The sequence below is a fragment of the Pararge aegeria genome, chromosome 14 (genome assembly GCF_905163445.1).
Source record: "Pararge aegeria chromosome 14, ilParAegt1.1, whole genome shotgun sequence".
NCBI lineage: Eukaryota > Metazoa > Arthropoda > Insecta > Lepidoptera > Nymphalidae > Pararge > Pararge aegeria.
This window is the reverse complement of record NC_053193.1, coordinates 13,712,209-13,733,129: the sequence shown is the minus strand read 5'-3', so window position 1 is coordinate 13,733,129 and position 20,921 is coordinate 13,712,209. Positions and strand designations below refer to the sequence as shown.

Genomic DNA, 20,921 nt, shown 5'->3' with positions numbered 1-20,921 from the left:
GTCTGTCTGTTTGTAGTGATTCTACCACCGGTTCGGAAGGCAGATTCTACCGAGAAGAAGCCGGCAAGAAACTCAGCAGTTGCTCTTGTATATTATAAGTGTTTATGTATGTTATTCATAAAAAACATTCATCAGTCATCTTAGTACCCATAAAACAAGCTACGCTTACTTTGGGGCTAGGTGGCGATATGTAAATGCCGATTTTTACCAATCTCACTTCAGATACATAGGACTTTCATACAAACTTCCAACCCCTGTTTCACCCCTTTAGGGAGGTAATTTCTCAAAACCGTTTCTTAGCTGACACCTACATGCTAAAAGAAACCTACCTTTTAAATTGCAGTCAGTGAACCACTCAATGACCTTTCGCTTTCTTATATATAGATTATAACACTAGCTGTAATTGCCAAGGAATTATGTGCGCAGTAAATTACAAATTTTAATGGGCTTAGGATGATGACAGTGAAAGTAGGTACCTACCTATCATAACATTTAAAGGGCATATCGATGGAAATATAAGATAGAAAACTATATAGCTTCCATCATCATATAACGTCCGATATTTCTTACGTTATATAAAATAATACCACAATTTCTCTTCTAAAGAAAACGTAACGTTGAGTAAGTGCGATGATATTTTTCTTTTATGTGAATGAGTTTCTACATCGGGGCCATTTTGAAAAAAATATTGAGGATCTTTGTTATCTGTTAAGTAGATTGCGACAATAATGTAATCAGTATCAGCATTCATCATCGCAGAAATCCAAATAGTACATACCATATTATAAGTGCGAAAGTGTTTGTATTGCCATTTTGTTGACTGCCCCAGGTCTTTACTTCTAACACATTCAAGAATATGTGTACAAAGTTTCATGAGGATCGGTTAAGCAGTTTTTGCGTGAAAGCGTAACAAACAAACTTACATTGACATTTATAATATTAGTAGGTATAGGGATAGGGATAGGGATATGTACTAATTTTAAATTATATACTTTATTTGAGTTGAATTTTAGTTCAGTTTTAGTTCATATAAAACACCCTTGATCGGTTACCCTAAGTAGGTACTGCATAAATGTCTAGTAATTGATGAGGGAATGCTCTGCTTTTAACGAATTAGCGGTGTAATATTACTAATGGGACGAAAGGGTTGAGGCCGTTTACGTAGAAATTAATATTACTAATTTAGTTGCAAAGAGCGGAGTCTAATTTCTAAACTAATATTTGGCTATTAAACTAAATAATTTTGATATTAGATTATGCGAACTCGATTTATGTAAATAAGTAAATTTAAAGAAATACTAGTTACCGTTAAAAATTGATGTACAAAAGTTTAAAACATATTTTAACGGAGTTCTATTTATTAAACTCTAGCTGTTGCCCGCGTTTTTCGTCTGCGTTTATTAAGATTTTTTACAAATACGGTGGGAACCGTTAGTTTATAGGTTGCTTAGTTAGAGTGTACAGAAAGGACAAACAAACAAACTTTCGAATTTATAATATTAATTAGGGTAGTAGTACCTAAATATTTTATAGAAATATGTATCTTAGTAAACTAGTTTAAATGTAATACAAACTGTGTGCTGTTTATAAAACAGTGGATTCTTCGTTGTTTTACCCGCATAGACTAAAGGTCCAACGTAATATTAAATTCACCACGCAGGTATCTAACTCATTGTTTCCCCTCCCGTACTTCCTGTAATACCATACTTAATGTTTCATTATCACCAAAACTATGTGACCCAATAAAAAGTTAAAGCATTTTAGAGCTAGGTCTATCTTCTATCGACTATCTAGGTTCTTAATTCAAACGTTTTAATTAAGAACTTACAGAATGCTGCTTCAGCCATTATTGTATGCAGTGCATTGTGTCCAAAAACAGTGAAAACGCCCCGCGCACGTCTCACCTTACACCCGCGAACATTGCTAGGCCACAATTTTTTTCGCATTTTTCCTATTTTATGGTGAACGCTTAGAACATTAGAGGTAAAATAATTAATGTCTACTGCTAAATGATCGCAGTACATGGCAGTAGTAGCACAGAGAACGCTGCTGCCCGTTCTCCGTTATATTCTCTTAGTCGCCTCGTACGATATCCGAGAAGAGAGGTGGTGACAACTGTATTCTGATCTGCTATCACCACACGGCAAAACTAAGATAATGCAAGAGTTTTTGGATTGCTTGGATGAATTTGATTTAAGTACTTCCTTCCGTCGTTCTGTGCGTGTATTTCTCTATTAGAACTCCGTAAGTTCGTTGATCGTCTCCATCTCCGTAAGAACTTAGTTAGTTTGGAGCGAACTACTAAGAAGCTACTGAGAATTTCACTAATTTATGGTCTACATAATTTTAAACCTGCTAAATATACAAGGTTGTTTAATCATTCATTAGGAACAAACTTAAGTTTACAGCGCCTTCTCGATAACTCCGCCAAATTATACAGTGCCGTCAAAGTTCCTATAATCGGATTTTTATGAGGAAACTTAGCATCTATAGACCTCATAGCTTATGAATAAATAAACTGCAAATACATCATACGGTGAGCGTTAAAACGAGGTGCCATGCAAATAATCGCTTCAAAAAGTGCTTTGACTACGTACTACGGGAAGATGTATAGGTTAGTGAATAAAAGTGAAATGTTAATAGAAAGAACTTTTTACTTTTGTAATTACCGGTCTATTATGAATATGTATACCGCAAAAGGTTGGATAGAAGCAGGCGATACTTTGCGAAAATCCATAATATATTATGAAAATTGAGCTTAACTTACTATAGGTACTCCGCGAACAGCAGGAGAATCTGTATGGTGTAATTTATAATTACTTCAATCCGTATACTCAAACAGATCCTCGGCAATGTAATAATTGTTTCTGAACAATTATTCATTGTAAAGTCAACATCTCCTGAGGATGCTCCGGTTTCGGTGCGAAACGTGCGTAGAGGGTACATTGCCGAGGATCTGTTTGGTGTGGAGTATACGTATTAAAGTAATTAGAAATTACACCATACTGATTCTCCTGCTGTTCGCGGAGTATAGCAAATTAAGCTCAATTCTCATAATACCGCAAAAGGCTATAATACGTTTTTGAATTTTCAATCGAAACGTGGACCACATCAATAATATCATCATCATCATTGCCGGCCCACCACAGGGTGCGAGTCTACTCCCAAAATAAGAAGGGTGTAGCCGTAGTCCACCACTCTAGCCCAGTGCGGATTGGTGGACTTCACACGCCCTCGAGAACATTAAGGAGAATTCTGGAGTATGCAGGTTTCTTCACCAAGTCTTTTTTTTCACTAATTTTGTTCACTTATTTTAGAGTTCAGTTTTAGTGTTTGCCTGGTAAAACAAATGCCGTGTCATCACAATGTTGTTCCAACTAAATACGAATACATAAACGTTGGTTTAGTAACCAGTGTCTATCAGTTGCAAGTGAATTAGCGATATTAATTGCCGCTCGAGCGACCTCAACCCTTCCGTTCCATTAGGAATACTACACCGTACACCGCCAATACGTTGAAAGCACCGGGGGCATTCGTTTATCAATTACCAGACGTCTGAACGCTATACATTTGTAAAAAGCATTCGCTATTGTAATATCAATGAACTGATGAAAGACGTGCATACGAGCGGGTCGAAGCGTTTTAAATTATCATATCATTTAAAACGCATTTGACGGCTGACTGGCGCAGTGGGTAGCGACCCTGCTTTCTGAGTCCATGGCCGTGGGTTCGATTCCCACAACTGAAACATGTTTGTGTGATGAGCTAAAACGTTTTTCAGTGTCTGAGCTTTTATTTGTGTGTAATAAGTATTTATGGATGTTATTCAAAAAAATATTCATCAGTCATCTTAGTACCCATAACACAAGCTACGGTTACATTGGGGCTAGATGGCGATGTATACACATCGCCATCTAGGATATCGTTGTCGTAGGATATTTATTACTATTTTTTTTATTTATCATACATGGGATACTGCACTTTTGGATAACACGCATGATGATGGTAACAAGGAATACCTTAAATGTCGTATTTATCCACAAAATAAAGAACAAATAGAACCCTCATTCAGCCATTATTGCATGCAGTGCATTCTGTCCAAAATCAGTGAAAACGCCCCTCGCGCGTCTCACTTCATATTCGCGTAATATTGCTGGCTTACAGACGTTCCCATTTTCTCCATTTTATGGTAAACATTCAGAAAATTAGAGGTAGAATAATTACTGTTAACTGCTAAATAGAGTTAAGTAACAAACCGCCTGTTCGAGAAACACTACTAAAATGAAGTTGTTTTTGATGCTTCAATATTAGTCGTGTACACGTTGTGTTTCTGTATGTTCTTAAATTTGTGCATTTTTGCTCGATTGTTATTAATTTTCAATATAAATATCTGCTTTATCTAGCGATCTGCCTAGACAGGTTGAAATGACAAATCACGTTACGTCTAAATAAACATAATTTTGTACCGCTACCGCTATCGGTTTCTCAGTTTTGCATTATTAAAACCAAAAACATTCTCTAGCTATGCAACAAAAACTTACTAATATGGATTGCTCTAACAAAATTTAATTCCTGCCAAAAATAAATATTATTTATAGAAAGTACGAGCACATCCCTACTTCTGATCAAAATAAGGCAGTTTTTCAAAACTAGTCATCATACTTATTTCATCATTATTAATTTAAATAAAAAAATAATTGACTCTGGCTTTGAATTTAAAAGGGAAGGTGTTCTTATAGTTTGTGAAATTGTTCTTCCATTATTCCGCCATGGTATATAACTGGCATTTAATTGGAGGAAGTGGCGAAGGTGTATTTTTAAAGAAGATGTTTTCAATCATTGGATATAAAGATGCGTTACTTTGCGGAATTTCATGATAGACAATGAATAATGAATTCGATAAAATCCCCGAAAATCAGGATAATCGGTAATGTAATATATTATTTCTTAAATCGTTATACCAAACACAGATCTTCGCCAATGTAATCTCTACGCACGATTCGCTCCGACACCCGATCATCCTCAGGTGATTTTGACTTTACAATAAACTAGCAATTGTTTGCGCAGTGACAGTGGATCGTTTTGATAGGTAAGAGTGTTTACTGAGAAAACGCTCCATTTAAACGCTCGTCTGTACAGCACCAAATGTTTTGGACAGGCCAATTTAATTTAGTTTAGACAACAATAAAATATAATAAATAAATAAATATACTACGACAAAACACACATCGCCATCTAGCCCCAATTTAATGAATATTTTTATGAATATAATACATAAATACTTATAATATACATATAAACACCCAGACACTGAAAAACATTCATGCTCATAACACAAACATTATCCAGTTGTGGGAATCGAACCCACGGCCTTGGACTCAGAAAGCAGGCTCGCTGCAAACTGCGCCAATCGGCCGTCAAATGCAATAGAATTGGCACATCTGTATAATTACAGAGTGCTTACTAAAACCGCCCGTCTGTGCTGCACCTAATGAGGGCCACACCTAGCCTCACCTACAGCTTGCCTACACCACACCCGGGGTATCAGCCCCCTATCCAGAATTTAATAACCCCGCATAAATCACATCGCAGCACTCCATCCCACAAGCCCCCAACTATTGACCATCGTAAAACGATGTTTAGTGAATCAACTAACCCCTTGTTATTTTAGGAAGCAGTTTTGTTTTTGTTCCACTTTTTATGGTTATTGAAATTGGTACCCACTAAGCATGGAAAAATTACTATCGATCATGAAGTTCTGGGTTCGATTCCCCGATCCTAGATGCACTTCATACATGCACAAAATCGTACAACCTCGATTGTTTAATTTAATGCCATTTTCCTGCTTTATGCGTACTTCGGTCAAAAAAGTTTAGGTTTTTCTGATTGGGGTTGTTTATTCCCGTGTCACGACGAGCATGTTAGCCCGCTACCATCTTAGACTGCATCACCGCTAACCATTTGGTGTGATTGCAGTCATGGGCTAACTTGTAGTGGATTAAAAAAATAAAAGAGAATTATTGTTCATTTAACGCCAAAATCGATAAAAAATTCTGTTTTATTTGACTTTTTTCTTTTTTTATGTACTTTGGTATGTAATATCTTCATCTTGGACATATCATGACATTAATTATAACGTCATACGAATATCACACTATGAACACAATGACACGTCACTTATCAAAATCTAATTAGCAATTTAAGAGTTAGAAAAGCGTTGGTTTATGGACTCTTCTGTTGTAATCTAACGAATTGTAAACGTATACAAGACGAGAAAACAAATGAATAAATTGAAATTAGTTAAGGGTCGATATCAGTGGCGTGCACTTCATATATGCACAAAAGCTCTGCCTACCCTAGAATATCGGTATCATTCATAAATACGAAGGATTTTTCCATTTTATGGCATCCTTCTTCTTTATACATACCCTTTCGAAAAACCCTGTGCACGTCACTGGTAGATATATACCAAAACTTATAAAGATCGATGCAGTGGTTTATCCATACTAAGATAGCAAATAAATGCACTTTAATAATCTTCACACTTTTTAATATTATCAATATGGATATATATAGCAATACGCAACGAATGCTAGAGCTGACCCAACAAAGCACTGGCAGCAATACGCAACGATTGCCCCAAGTGAAGCTGACCCAACATATCACAGGAAGTAGGCAGAACCACGGGATATTGTCTATTAAATAGACACCACACAATAACGAGAGTTCTCTACCACCAAATATGTACTACCTTTATGTATTCACTAACAACGAAAGTTAATGCCTGAATAATTAATACCTAATGTAAGGATACATACATACCTAGGGTTACATAAAACGCTTATCATTTACGTGAAAAGTTTTTCTATAGAAACCGGCAAAATCATTAGGTATTCGATTCAGGTCATGCCTAGATTTAGTGAAAACTGGCATCAGCTGTTTAGTTTTCCAGAGTTTAATAACATTATTTTGGCTCATTCAAGACATTGCATCGTCATTCGCCATAAGTTGAGACCGTGGTCAAACGCAAAACTGTCATCAATAGAAAAACGTGATTAATGAGAGTATACTATTGTGGTAGCTTGGATGACGTAACACATTTTCCATCAATAAAACGTAAAGGGGGAAATAAATGGACTCTTGTGAAGGGCATTTTCGTGTTTTTGTAATACATTGAAGGGATTGGTAATCGACCCTTGAAGGCTTTTAGGAAATGATAAAGGATTTTATGGATTTTAAGATGCCCTTTGTCGACGAAGAAGTCCATTCAATTAGTTTAAATGGTTTGTTTTTACCTTTAAGTAATTGATTTACAAACCAAAATGGTGCTAAAGTTATCTTACTGTAAACTAAATTACCTGGTATAAAAATTAATTACATGATTTATTTTCAAACCATTAATATATTTAAGTTATATTTTGCGACACAATATAAGCTGCATTAAATTAGCAACACGATTGATGAATTCCTTAACGACAAGGCTGCTTGGAAGCAGGCCACTCCGCTCTCATCTCTCACGAAACAGAAACATTCTAAAGATTATTAGATTATAAAATTATGTTGGAAAAGAGCAATCTGCTGAGTTTCTTGCAAGCTCTTCTCAGTGGAATCTGCCTTCCGAACCGGTGGTAGTGACTCTACCACCGGTTCCACCGGCAGATTCCACTTGACTTAGACTTGACTTGACTTACTTAAAATAAATGAATTTTGAATATGAATTTGAATTTAACAAAGTGGGCAAATAGATATACTGAGTGGGCGTATATTATACCAAAAGAGTGGCTTTAAAATCCGAAGCGATGAAAAGCGGCTAGCTTGTTTGGGTAGTTAATAGTGGTCGTTTTTAAGATTTGTTGTCAACATAATATATTCGCTACACAGTATTTTAGTAAGTCCTAAATGGGAATTACAACACCTTCAATATACTTTAATATTCGTTCGCTTGAATCATATCAAATAAAATTACACTTTATTGTAATCATACATAAAGCAAATTACAAACACAATAATATACGCCCTTATCGCTAAAAAGCAGTAACTCTAGTAGAGATAGCTTCCTAGCTACCAAAAGACGGGAAGTTAAGGGTTAATGTGTACCTACACAAAATAATATCTAAATATTAAATATATATAAGTAAATACATAAATAAAAACTAAATACTACGCTTTTAAAAATAATGGCTACTCATTTATTTTTCACACATTGGGAAATGGACTGTAGATTTGTTAAAAATGTTTAGTTTAGAGATTTATGTACAGTAAAATTTGCACCTGTGTTTGCCAAAAAAAATACAAGTTATTGATACAGATTCGATGTAAAGGTAAAAATGAAAATTAAACTAACGGGACGTTGAAAAACGAATAGCGCTTGATTTTTGTTTACTTTAGAATCTCTGTATAACTGAATTAGCAGTGGTTCTTCGATTTATTACATACACGTATGTATTGTAATAAGATTGTGATAGCTAAGTGGGTAAGGCTTTGCCATCCCTTTTGTGAGGACCGAGTTCAATCCCCGGTCCGTACCTCTTTCCGGTACTAACTGCGTTTTTATTTTTAGTAAATAAACACCTGCTTTAATGCATTTTGTGATTTCAGATGAGTTCCATAGCCGGACAGTTTGTGAGGATGACGTCATCGAGTTATCATGCAACCCGAACTCCAGGTTGGTGATCTACGACGCGCTGTATGGCCGAACAGCGCACGAGTCGGCCCAAACTTGCCAACGGACTTCAGGAGCGGGTGTGTTAGGTGACTGTAAGTTTTATCTGCATCTTACTACATTTGTTATGCAATTACTGCAAGCGATAAGGCCACCTTCTAACACAAACTTTTGGTCTGGTGTAAAGATAAAGAAGGGAGACGGGCCGCTGAGCGATTGAACGGTACTTTGCCGTAAACAAGGGATATAACTAACGTGTCCACCTGCTAAAGCCCGGGAACAGGACAAGTTTACCCCCGTTTATTATTACACATACATTATTTGCGAAAGACTTATGTCCAGCAGTGGACGTTCATTAGTTGACATGATGATGATTATAATATAAAATTAAAAAAAAAAAATAATCGTAAAAGTATTGATTTTGTCTAGGAATCTTTCTGATAATTACCACCCAACTGACCGTTTCGCCAATCGGCTTAGCGTCCCCATACAGTGCCTTAGAGAAGCCAATTAAGGGTACCTACGTGGACGTTATTAGATACGTTACATTTATAAAAATGGCTGAAATAGGTTATTGGTGATTTTCAGAACGATCTTATTTGATTTTTATTGCGTTGTTTGCGGTATTGTTATTCAGTATTACGATTAATGATTTGGCTTCATCATCATGATTATCAAAACAAGCTTATTTATTTATTTATTTATTTATTTAGGAAAACCAACCGCTAATACATTTTTTCTTGTCCAAGTTTTTACGTTGCGAGCTAAGTGAATGTTCAGCTTATTACAGGTTTTCACAACGTTTACAAATAATTTCAAAATTAATTACATTTTACATATAACTGCATTACAAAATAAATGTCTAAAAATATTTAACTAATTAATAATGTTAAAAAAATAAATAGAATTAAAATTAAAATTCATATTAAATTAAGAATTAAATTAAAAATTTAATTAAAAAAAAAAAAATAACATCAATGTCCAAGTTTAAGCTTATAAAATTTTGAATATTTGATAACATAAGAAGTCAAGTATTTATTTTATTTTTATCTTGAAATGTCAGATAGAACAATTAAAAGTGTCAATAATTTTACGCCTAAAGTCAGTGTATTTATTATGAAATAAGTCTATTTCTTTTTGTTTTTTTACGTAATCGTTATAAATGTCGGATATTCTTGGTAAGGGAGAATATTTACCCAACATCGTTCTATAAGGCCTGTGATACAATAAATTACAAGGAGCGTGTGTTTGTGCGCGGTGTTCTAATCGCAAATCATTTTATATACCTACATAGGCCTTCTCTCTTGAAAAAGGGTTTTAAAGCATAGTCAATTTACTAACTTTAGTCAAGGTTGCAGCCAAGTGCAATCATAGAATCAAAATTATTTTTTTCAGGTTGTTTGAGGCCTACGTTAAAGTCATTTCTGCTACGTCAAAACAGGTTGTTTGTTGTGGATCTACCACTGGTTCTATTAGGTGCTACTGGGCCACACATCTTTCGATCTGTTGCAGTCTTTTCTGATAGGGATAGAAAAGTAAATTAGGTCAGGTCGAAACTGTTGTTATAGGTCTCCGGGACGAGCATTTGTCAAAGTTTATATGATGATTATAGATTTGAAGCTCCTATAGATAATTCCCGCACACCTTAGTCGACGATAAAGTTGCCTCACTAATTTTACTATCTGCACTTTAAATTATTATATTTATTACTTTGTTTGGTTATCTGAAACAAACTATGTCAAATAGATATAACAAAACATCACAGGAAATTAAAAATTTACACAATCCCTGAGGCGGAAAAAAATCACCATTTTCTGGAGGCGGCGATATTGGATTCGAAATTTGTCATGGTATATTACAAGTCAAGCCCTTGACTCTTGCCCTTGATTGACCGCTATTGAGAGCAATATGGGTATCAAATGAAAGTTGTGAAAAAAAGATCTAATATAACTTGTTGTGGTGGCGGCCATTTTGGATTTCAAATTGATCCTACTTTATGAATTCTACTAGTCAACCACTATCCTTTTTATCCGTCTTCCGTGATGTTATTGTATGACTAATTAGTCATAAATATCCGGGTTTCAGTTCAGAATTGTATTGCATTTCTAAAGGTAGGTTTATTTTGTTTCTTTGTGAAACTTTATTGCACACACATTAATTAATGCAGGAAAAGAAACAAAATAACAGTAAAAAAAAAAACCCCTTGGCGTGCAAAGGTTATCGCTAAAGCGATCTCTCCCAGACAACCTTTGGCGAGAGGAAATCAGACTAAACGGAATGGTGCGGCAATTAACTACACATAAACTTTTTAATATTAGATACTACTTAAATATACTGCTTAAGATAAATTCTAAAACTACTAAATAACTTGATATTACACATAAGTATTTACGTAATTCTAATAATGTAATGTAATAAGAAGTTGTTATTTCCTTTTACTAAAAGTGTTTTACATCAGCACAGTTCGTAGAGAAAAATGTTTTTCAAAGTAAATAGTTATGTAATGACTAAATTTAAACGGTTGCTATAATTAAGTACAGCTTACAGCATTTAAATGGTACTGCATAAAAATTTATATCATAGTTTAAAGTAAGCTTTTAATCGTTTCGACTAACGCGGAGTCTGAAGCACGTGATAAATTGCTAAAACTCCCTTAATGACATTTTAAAAAGAACCTAAAGACACTGCGGTTTTCTGGTTCTAAGTTTTCTCATTTTGGTTTAAAACTTTTAATACGTTATTTTAAAATTTGATCTCAGTCAGTCAATTATTTATATAATATTTTATAGTTCTATAGTATGGTAGTGAAGTGATGATAGCTCCTTTTCTGGGGGATGGAGTTCGATCCCCGGCTCGCATTTGTAACTTTTCGGAGTTATGTGCGTTTTCAATTTTAGCATTTATAACATCACTTGCTTTAACGGTAAGGGAAAACATCGTAAGGAAGCCTGCATGACTGAGAGTCCTCCATAGTGTTCTCCAATTCGCGTTAAGTCTACCAGTCAGCACTCTGCCAGTGTGATGGGCCCGTGTCCTATAGTGGACCGGTAATGGGTTTATAATAATGATGACAGTCCCAACCACAACGACTGTTACTGAAACTAAGCAGGTAGTTGTCAGTAGGCATAAATAATGAATAAGTAATTACACAATATTCAAAATGGCGGGTATCCGCCAAAAAGACAAAGGCTTGCATCAGAAAAGCAAAGGCAGTATTTTTTTGACTGGCTACCACTTCTTTAAAGAATAGTTACTTTATGTGTTTAATGGTTGTTTCAAGAATTCAGTACCTTTATAATAACTGCGCTTTGATGCAATAAACAATTTCTATTTCAAAGTTTTAGTCGCAAAGTTCGAGATCGGAATAAACATTTAAGGTGTCAGCTTTTTCTGTCATTCACCAGTACCAGCGCGGAGACCCAGTGCCCCGGATATAAAAATAAATGGTTTTTATTATCCTGAATTGAGACAATAGTGTCGATAAAGTTACCAATTCACATTGGACCAGATTGGTGGGTGGAATCTCCAAATCGAGGGAAATCCTATGAGGAAGTAGTCCTGTTCCCAAGAAATGCTCCGTTTTTAGTGTGAATGACATTTTTTTATTTTTTCATAGCATGTTCAGCACCATACGCCTTAAAGACCATGATGCAGATTTGCCACGGCAAGCAGCAGTGTCAAATTGTGGCCGACAGCAAGACCTTCGGTTCTCCCTGCAGACCAGAGACCAGACCATACCTTAGAGTGCTTCACACATGTGGTATGTATGTCTATTAAAATTTTCTGATTGCGAATCTACTACTAGATAAAGTTTCGTGAAATGAACTAAAAAGTAACGTAAGGAAAAAAGAGTTTTATAGGTAATTTTAAAATAAAGATTTAAACTAAGATTTTCGTGGTTAATCAACATTCTTAAATATAGTTCAACGGGTCGACCCAGTTGTGGTCACGACGGGACTGCGTAGGTACGAGATTTCAAGTTGGATGTCACGGGTCGAATCTAACTACACGCTTTTGTGTTCTTTTTGTCGGAATTACACGAACTATTCGGCACACTACACTGACAACGTCACTTTAAAATTGAGAAGCTGTACGATGCTTTCTTGGTATGCAGAATTCAACCACTGGATTCCACAAACTTGTTAATTTAAAACCTCAAGTCCTAACGATTTGAAGCTATAGAATATTATCATATCGTATCGGTATGTACCCGTTGAAACTATATTTAAGAATGTTGTATGTATTTTTTTAATAAAGTAAAAGTAAATTTATAGAAGACACTTCAAGCTTACATATCTTCCTTTTATGAAGTGCGGTGACAGATCAGCATACTATTATTATCACCACCCATCCTCCCTCGGGTGTATTACGAGGCAACTAAGGGAACTTAATTGAGAACGTGCAGTAACATCCTCTGTGCCGTGTCAGTGGACTGTTATGATAGGCTAATGATGATTACAGACAGGTGATAACTTATGCAATAAGTATTCCACCATCAAAAACATCCCAAGGGTTGAAATCAGGCAGACGGGCAGTCGTAAATAATATACCAAAGCAAAAACAACAAGTCTATCTTCAAGTTTGACGAAGATAACATCTCTTCTTCAAACGACTTCACACAATGTAAATGACTTTTGACGATTTCCTTGGCGCGCCCTGGCCTTGTTACCGGGTTTGAGCTAATTTATTATTTCCAAAATTTCTGTGGTCTGGTCTCGAGGCTTCAGCCGTGGCTAGTTACCAGCCTACCGACAAAGATGTGCCGCAAAGCTTTTGGGGTGCGAAACCCATAACAGGTTAGCCCGCTACCATATTTGATTTCATTTCTTACCGCCAGATAAGATTGCAGTTCAGGAGTATTTAGTGTATTTAGTAGTGGAACAAAAAAAGACAGGGGCAAGAAGAAGACGAAGTTTAAGTTTCGTGATATCCTCATGGGCGTGCCCAGGGAGGGGAGCGCAACTGCATCCTCCCAAGACAGACAGACCGTCAAAAAAAAAATCACCAAACAGCTACGGACGATCTTACTTAAAAAAACTTACTTGCCCCCCTTCGACTAGAAGCTGGGTACGCCCATGGATATACTTTGTAATTTTGTTCTGCAGTTCCTCTTGGGGTCCTCACCGATAGATACGAGAATTCTTCTGAAGAGGACAAAGTGGCGAATCATTATGACATCAATACAGCTGGAGAACACTTTGACACACCCGGTAAATGAGTTCTGTTTGGAATAAATAAATAAACAGGAAGAAAATTAGTTATATATTTGTTGTTTTGTTTTTATTTCTTTTATTTTTTCTACAACTTTACTTGTTTACTTTAAACTGCTAAATATGTACTGTTTGTGTTAGTTTTAGTTTTATTTGTTCTTTTTTACAATTTATTTCAATTTTTTTTTTTATTTAAATTAACTCTTGCTATATTTATAACGCAACGGGCGACGCGGTTGTTTGCTCGGTATGATACTGGAGAAAACTGAAAATTAGCGCTGAGCATTGTTTCTAATGCACAGCATAAGGCTGAGTTTGCGGCCATTTGCCATATTGTTAATATTAATTGATAAACGTTTAGTTCAAAATTTTGTATTAACAATAGTGTATGGCAATAAAGGATTATTATTATTATTATTATAATCCTAAAAGTTTATTTTCACGTTTTTCACTCATATTTTTGTGATACTAATGGTTCTCCCACACGATGTTCTTAGAGCTTTTTCTAGCATAGCATTTTTTGTCTTGCCTTGCTCTAGTTTCTTATCCGTCAAAACAAATGATATTTTATTGTTTGAAATGCACATTACTCTGGAAAGTCAGAGGCGCGTGCTGAAACTCAAACTCAGTCCACCATACAAAAAAAGGCCGAACACCTATCCTACAGCTATAAAACATATAGGTAAACTTCTTAGTTTTAAATACTGTATAATTACCTGCATATCTTCTCGGGAGAATCTGCTTTCTGAACCGGCTGGAAGAGGCACTACATACGGACTGACTTGACGTTTCAAAAGTCTTAAAACTAGACCTACTTTAAATAAATGAATTTTAAATGACTTTTTTTTATATATTTAGGCCGGTTATAATAATAATGTCTCATTAGGTAAAAAACTTCAATTTTAGGAAGAAGGTACCCGATGGTGATGATGAATCAAAAGGATTCCTATTTGCAATAGCATCATTTCTGATATGAATACCCATAGCATGCACTAGTTTACAGTAGCACTAGTTTACAGTAGCTTATATTCTTTCCAGATATTGCCGTGAAATGGAACAAGCCTGGTAAAAATAGTATAGCACCACAAACAACGAGTATACATTCATCAAGCAATTTTAATGGACTTAAATATAAAGGTAATAATCCTTGACAGTCCTATCACACCTCTCACAGTTTTTTTCTTCTGGAAATCTTCATGAATACCACCGCGCCACGGGAAGGCACGGTGGCTATGTCGGACTCATACCGACTATAAACCTCACGGTTGCTGTGTACCCGTGGAACGCCGTCGCCACGATCCAGATAAACATTATGGCAGACATTTAAATCGTGGTACGCTTTATAATCTGAGGACTTATCTGCAGCGGATACCATGTATCCTCGTCCTGAAGTCGTTATCAAGGGGGCAGGCGAACCTCCTCCTACGAAGGATTTGGTTAAATTCTACGTTGTCCTAACTCAACCATTCCACTGCCTAGGAGATCATCACCTCCCAATCTCACCTTTCACCTCTAGCTAACTCATGCCCGATTTCACTAACGATGGACAAGGCAATGCCTAATTAAGTAACGCCTAATCAAATAACATTCCTAGGCATACATTTATCTTTCACCAATCGATTTTCACAAGGCAATTCATATAACCAGTAGCGTTCATAGAGGGTATGCAGATGATATTAAATGAAGAAAATCTCCAGTACGAGTTATAAAAACTTAAGGGTAGGCTTTTTATAACCCTTACAATGCCTATCCTTAAGTTTTTTATAAGCCATACTGGAGATTTTTTTCATTTTATATCATCTATCCGCTTAGTGCACCCTGGTTATACCCTGTATGCACACCACTATAACCTAACTTGTCTATTGATTATAGATCAAACGCATAGTTATTAATTTAATGTTAGTACTTGGGTTTGATAATGTTATAGTTATAACGCGGCCCTTTCATTTTAGTCGCGATGTGGTTAACCGCATGCTAAATACGTATCTGATTGTATTTCGATGATTGAATTGTAATTTAGTTTACGATTAAATAAAATCTTTTTGATCACAAAAATCTTAAGTTTTACTATATCTATATATCTAAAAGAAAGTTGTGTTAGTTACACCATTTATAACTTGAGAACGGGTAGACCGATTTTCATTATTTTGGATTTGTTTGATTCCGGAATAGGATAATAAGTTTTTATAATTTTTATTAGTGTTTTTACCTACACTTGGAGAAATTATCAATATAATAAATTTAAAATGCATATAAAAATTTTCGGAACCGACAGGATTTGAACCTGCGACTCTCGGGCAATCGCGGCCCGAGCGCTTTCACCAATTAAGCTACGGCTCTCCTACCGTCGATGCCGAAATTAGTATATGCCTTTTACATCAGTCTTATAGCGAGGATAATAAGAATTAAAATATATTATTTATCAAAAATTATATATTTGAAATCAAAACAATAATCTAGCCGTTCATTAGTAATAAACACAACTGACAGCGCCCATCATTTTGTCTATGAACATAGAACGGTTGATGTGTGTGATGTGTTAGAGAGTTACATTAATCCGGAGTATTAATGTAATATGATGATGAGTTAGTTGAATAGAATAATGATGAGTTACATCACAATGTCTTTATAAGTACAATACTTTACGTATTGTACTTATAAAGACATTGTGATGTAAAAAATATAAAGGCAAAATGAAATTCGCGGGGACAGCTAGTAAGCTTTAAAATTTAAAAACACCCGACCCTCAATGTAGTTTACATTATTCTATTAGTCAAGCCTTTTCATTTGATACCAATATTGAGGGAGGGAAAAAAATGTACTTAGTCCATTTGTGGCGGCCATCTTGAATTTGAAATGTATCATATATAGCATTCATTCATTTGATACTCATATCAAAATCGGTTTATCCGTTCAGTAAATACAATACTACAGACGAAAAACATACCACAGACACGTCAAACTTATAACACCCCGTCGTTTTTGCGTCCGGGGTTAAAAATAGCAATTGAATAATTATTGTTTCGACAATGTAAAATTAAATAAAACTTGTGTAGCGAATTATTCAGCGAATGTTTTGTGATAAAGTAAAATGAAATGTTGAAATCAAATTCGGGGTTATTCAACCTACGCAATATGCTAAATTGGTGCACTTGTTGACTTGAAGGGAGCACCCCATAATGGGTCACTGTCGTAATTTACGCGTTTTTAAGTCTATTATTTACCTAGTCGCAAATTCGACTAGACTATAGACTTTAATAGTATAATAACCAAGAAAAAGATGTTTTAAACAATAAATAATATTTGTTACAGATCCTTCAACAAGGTCTTCTAATCTGAAATTTCTAATCTATATAAGTATTGCAACAGTAATCGTTATCATACTAGCTGCAATTTTCATCGGGATTCGGTATTACAGGAAGAAAAAAAGAGCGAGCAACTCCAAAAATGGCGACATGTTCACTACAGAAGCGCCAAACGTATTCAACGATGCTGCATCAGATTTAGACAATGATGGTGAGGTCAGTCATATATCTGGAACTTTCTTTGATCCAGTACATCCTGATATGATTCTATATAGAGATGGTGCAAACAAAGCCACCCTAAGAGCTATGAGGCCTTTGAATACAATATATCCTTGTGCTGGCGCTAGTATGTATGGCAACGTTGATTACGTACCTTCTCATTCGAGAGATACGAGTACCAGATTTGGTAATAAAGAAGTTAACTCAGATTTAATGATGAGTCCAAAGAGTTTGAGTGGGTATACCAACTCGCAGTTTTACTATGGATGACAACAAGATTTAAAAGGTGATGATGCCTTCAGAAACTATTGCTTTTAATGCGGGCGTTATTTTACTAGATAATGTTATTGCGGGTGATATTAATACCAAATAACATTATAATATTATGACTATACGAGATTCAGAAAAAAGTTGACATTGACTTTTTATGAATGTTCATTAATGAACATTCATTTAATTTTACTTTCAGATTATTTCAAGTAATGCATTTTAGTTTTCTCAAGTGCATTTAGAATGCAAACTAATATGTTTTTTACATGTTTACAAATCCAATCGCAGCTGACTCTCATTTGTAAAATGTATGACAATTGCGCTTATAAGGCATGTGTATAGTATTTTAAGTATTATAATATCGTTAAATATAATTTTATCAGTATAATACTTAAAGTATTTCTTTATGTAACTTGTATCATTATAAATATGTTTAATTGCGTACAAAACGAACGTTGCGAAACTTTATTTGTTTCTTACTTTATCCTGTATGTGTATAGTTTGATTTTAATTTTGTTGTTATTTTAAAATTAGAATCCGAATTAATGATTTGTTTGAAAAATATCAATATTATATAGAATTATTTCTAATCAAATTACACTATGACTTATTTAATAAACGTGAAAGTTCATAAAGACATTCAGATGTTTATTACTCAGCCAATAGTAACACCTAATGGTTACGCATGTAGAATGTCCTGGATTAAAAAAGTGGGATTTAAGTTATAGCCCAAGAAAATATTCCAGCCCAGGATACCAGTATTTTTATAAATATTTAATCAATGCATTTTAAGATAATGTGAAAAAACAAGAAGTAAACCTTAATATTAATATCTAGATCTAGAATAAGAGCAATAAATGTAAAAAATATATTAATGTGCACTTTCATTGCTACGCACGATGTCCAAAATATGAAGATAATATGATAGTCTATACTGATATTTTGATAGTCTAGTAATGGCTAAAAGCCGTAAAAAAGTTTGAATGCAAAATTTCATAGTTTGTTTTGATAACGTGCACGTACTAGCAAAAAATGCAATCAACATATTAATTCTCAAATATCAATTAACTTAGAAGTACCTATTAAAATGTAATTAATGCAAAAAATAAATATAATCTTATAAACACACAATATATATTTCTTAGGGATGCTTGTCTATTATTTATTAGTTAAGATTAGTAACACATTATATTGAATGGATATTGAAGATGTAACATTTTTTATACATTTTTTGAAATAAAATATTTTACAAATTGTGTTTCATTTAAATAATCTCTTTTGGGCTAGCTAATCCAAGTGTGAGTTATCCATGATGTTCTCGAAGGCATTTGAAGTCCACGAATCTGCACAGAGCCAGCGTGGCGAACTACTGACTAAACCTTTCTCATTGTTTGAGGAGACTTGTGCCATGTAAGGACCGGTACTTGTCGATTTGGTGAACTTGCCTAAAACAAGACGCATCTTCATTCTATTAAGCTACTAACTTGGCGTAGTTGCATTATCAATAAGGATAGAAATAAACAATGATTGCGTGAGCCGCGCTCATTAATAAAATAAACTAGGGGATTATTTTTATTTCGTGTCCCGAAAATGTCTCCCGGGAATCACAATAAATAGCTAATACACTAAAACATTTGAAGTATTCATTTAATATGAAACGGAATCCGTTATTTCCACATCGTTTCCACAGCTAAATTAGCTAGTACTTACTTCGAAATTATTTTTTTAATGAGTACTAAAGCTGGGATATTCAGAGCATACATCAACTATGCTCAGAATACTGATTTAAAACGAGACAAATTGATTTTTTGTCTCGCTTTAATTGATTTTGAAATCTCAGAAAGGTCAAAGTACACTCTATACATATCAGCTCTAGAGACTAAAATATATTATGATTATTAACAAACACCATCGCATAAAAGCAGTATACTTACCATAAACTAATACTTCAATCCTTTTTAGATTGACAAGAAAAAATGCGTAACTTAGTGTGTCGTAACGGAGCATAATATAAAAAAAAAAAAAAAATCGAAAACGTACGAAAATTTTATCAAAGTAAACAAATCCCTCACAATCGTGCAGTTTCTAGATTTATTTTGGAATTGAGTAATAATTTAGAAGCTAAAGACAGTTTGGAAGGAAGACCGTAGACAACTGCGTTACCCAAACAATCGATTCAAAATTCAGACCATTTGGACTGTTTCCATGTCGTTAGAGGAAGTTATTTATTGTTATGGCCCCATTCGAGATCCTCTTTTTCAGTTTACATCCCGCAAGAGTTAGCTTTCCTGAACGTGGAATTTTTGGCATAAGTGATTGGTAAGGTATTTAAGGTAAGGAGGCAGTTGAGTCAATAAAATGGCTGGAAAAGCTATCCTAAGAGGCATTTAGGTGTGATAATGTCTCCATTTGCGTTCTGTGCGATTTTGATCAGCCTGACTTGGCAGAGTGTGTCAATTTTTCGATAATGTTATCCATTTGATCAGTATTCCATATCATTTTTTATTGTTATTTATAATTTAAACTTAAGTTTATCTTTTTGTATTTGAATATCTAGGTTTATACCTTTGGATACAGAGATTATTATTACATCGAGTAAAATTCTCGACTTTACTTTATCAATACCTTAATATTATAAATGCGCAAGTATGTTTGTTTGTTATCTATTTTTGGTTTTACCACTGGCACCAATCTTAATGATTGAATTTTGCATTGATACAGTAGACATCTAAGAGATTGATATAGGATACTTATTACCGAGGAAAAATTAAAAATTTCCGCAGGATTTTTCAAAAACTGAAGAAATGCGGACCAAGGCTCGTTTAATTTCTAATTTATATAAATGTGAAATCCCTTTTTAATATGTCATTCATATCTGGTTCATCGGCCTCGAATATTTCCACAAGTTCATTTGTCCAACACAAACTGTCATTGTCACGACCCACCGCGTGTCATTGCCGCACGTTACCCTGCTATATTCTTAAACGAGGTACCGTGATGCACAAGAAAAAAATTAAATCTGACGGAGTGTTACCGACTTTAGCGCATTCCAAAGAAAACCTCTTGCTTCCTATTTAACCCCTTTTGAATGGAAATTTCTATAACTAAAATAAAATATATTAAAATTACAATTTTCATCGATATAACTTTGAATTTGTATACATAGATTGTCGAGCACCCATAAATATACACTGGGGCTTTAGGTCATAAAACAATACTAACTGTATACTTACTTATTTTATTTAAACAATAAAC

The 20,921-nt window shown here is 34.6% G+C and overlaps 1 protein-coding gene across 1 annotated transcript in view; it reads left to right on the top strand.

Moving 5' to 3' along the window:
• Positions 1–17,783, top strand: part of LOC120629324 (protein eva-1 homolog C-like) — a 43,883-nt gene extending 26,100 nt beyond the window's left edge. The window contains exons 4-8 of the mRNA XM_039898236.1: positions 8,599–8,757; positions 12,279–12,422; positions 13,768–13,872; positions 14,911–15,009; positions 17,185–17,783. Of these exons, the coding sequence (XP_039754170.1) occupies positions 8,599–8,757; positions 12,279–12,422; positions 13,768–13,872; positions 14,911–15,009; positions 17,185–17,666 (989 nt within the window). The 3' untranslated portion in view covers positions 17,667–17,783. The remainder of the gene's footprint in view (positions 1–8,598; positions 8,758–12,278; positions 12,423–13,767; positions 13,873–14,910; positions 15,010–17,184) is intronic.
• Positions 17,784–20,921: the final 3,138 nt, after the last annotated feature.